Source organism: Chenopodium album, chromosome 2 (genome assembly GCF_948465745.1).
Source record: "Chenopodium album chromosome 2, dcCheAlbu1.1, whole genome shotgun sequence".
Taxonomy (NCBI): Eukaryota; Viridiplantae; Streptophyta; class Magnoliopsida; order Caryophyllales; family Amaranthaceae; genus Chenopodium; species Chenopodium album.
In genome coordinates, this window is record NC_137835.1 from 28144497 (window position 1) to 28146652 (window position 2156).

Consider the following 2156-nt stretch of genomic DNA (forward strand, 5'->3'; position numbering starts at 1 on the left):
TTTCCATTGAAACAAGATTGCGAATATTTGAAGAAAATCCCTCCGGAACTTTCACTCCAGCCAAACTTTCACAAAACACTTTTTTCTCTTTCCGTGACAATGAAAAAGCTGCAGGAGGCAAATATCTTTTAATGCCATCAACAGCGTGGAGTTCACTTCTAATTCCCATTTCCTTTAAATCATCACGAGCATTCACACCATCTTTTGTTTTCCCTTTAATATTCAACAATGTGCCAATTAAGCTATCACACACATTCTTTTCAATATGCATCACATCTAAACAATGTCTAACAAAAAGGAATTTCCAATAAGGTAAGCGCCAAAAACCAGAACATTTCTTTTATCCATTTGTAGGAAGAGTTGATTTATGTTTCTTCCCAAAGGTTACCTTAATGTCTTTAACCTTTTCAAACACTTCCTCACCACTCAAGACTTTTGGACGTCTTCTAAATTCTTGTTCCCCATTGAATGCTTTTTTCCGCTTTCGATACTCATGATTAATAGGCAAAAAGGGGCGATGATCAAAGTAAACAGTCTTATGAGAAGCTGATAACCACTTTCCCTTAAAACCATCATCACATACTGGACAAGGCGATTCTCCTTTCACTGTATACCCTGAAAGATTACCATAAGCTGGATAATCTTGAATGGTGCAAAACAGCATAGCTCTCAAATTAAACATTTCATTTCGATGTGCATCAAACGCTTCTACACCTTTCTCCCACAACGTCATTAAATCATCAATAACGGGCGCCAAGTATACATCAATGTCATTTCCAGGTTGTTTTGGCCCAGAAATTAATAAGGACAACATCATGTACTTTCTTTTCATGCATAAAGAAGGAGGTAGGTTATATGTAACCAAAACTACCGGCCAGGTACTATAACTACTACTTAGATTACCAAATGGATTCATACCATCGGTGGACAATGCAAGGCGTAAATTTCTCTTTTCTTTGGCAAACTCAGGAAATTTTGCATCAATAAACCTCCATTGAGGGGAGTCGGCTGGGTGTCTAAGTTTCCCATCTTTTTTTCGCCCCTCAAAATGCCAAGTCAACTTTTCTGCATCACTCGCATGTGAAAACAAGCGTTTAAATTTTGGAATTATTGGGAAATACCACAACACCTTAGCTGGCACCCCTTCTTTCTTCTTGTAACACGAAACATTGCACACTGGACATTCATTAAATGATTCAAGATCATTTCGATAAAGTACGCAATCATTAGGGCAAGCATGGATTTTCTCATAAGGTAACCCCATTGTGGACAATATTTTTTTAGCCTCATATGTACGTCTTGGAAGGACATTTTCATCTGGTAGCATGTCTTTTATTAACTCAAGAATGTCGGTAAAACTGCTATCAGTCAAACCATGACCTGCCTTCAGATTATATAATCTCAATACAGCTGATAATCTTGTATACTTCTTACAGCCTTGGTACAAGGGTTTTTCAGAATCACTTAACATCCTCTCAAATGTGGCCGGGTTTTCATTGAACTGATCTTGGGCTACTCGCATCATGTCCTCTAACCTATCGCCCCCATTATGATTAAGACCTTCATCATCATGTGTTCCTTTAGAATTTGTAGAAGTTCCTTCATTAGTTTCCCCATGCCATGTCCAAATGGTATATGTTCTATCAAAAGCCGTTTTGCTTAAGTGACTAAGAATTTCATCGGGCAGTCTATACAAAAAATTATGACACTTGAAACAAGGACATGGTAACTTAGATCGATCACCAGCATTTTTCATTGCAAAATTAATAAATTCACGTATTCCAACTTCATATTGTGGGTCACCCGGCTTGGACGTTGATATCCAACTACGATCCATTTCTACAAACACATAATTAATGATAAAGAACATAGCATGCACAAATTTACAGAACATTATTAAGGGATTTGCCTAGCAAAAAATAAAGAATGGATACTAAGCCAACACAAATTTGAATTATTATGATGTATCTACAAACAACTAATAAGCAACAATCTAAGATAAGTATATCATATTTATCATGACATGTGACGAGTTACACCAAAAAATTATGAAAAACAATAATAAAATACAAGATAAAATATAGAGATGTAGCTCACCTAATCGAAGCGCGCACACCCAAACACCAAATAAGTTATATACTCGATTCGAATGAGTT

The 2156-nt window shown here is 36.5% G+C and overlaps 1 protein-coding gene across 1 annotated transcript; it reads right to left on the minus strand.

Annotated features, from left to right (window-relative positions):
• Positions 1-340: 340 nt before the first annotated feature.
• Positions 341-1837, minus strand: LOC145570994 (uncharacterized). The gene has a single exon (XM_081630104.1). The coding sequence runs from the start codon at positions 1835-1837 to the stop codon at positions 341-343; it is 1497 nt and encodes a 498-aa protein (XP_081486230.1).
• Between the last annotated feature and the right edge of the window lie 319 nt (positions 1838-2156).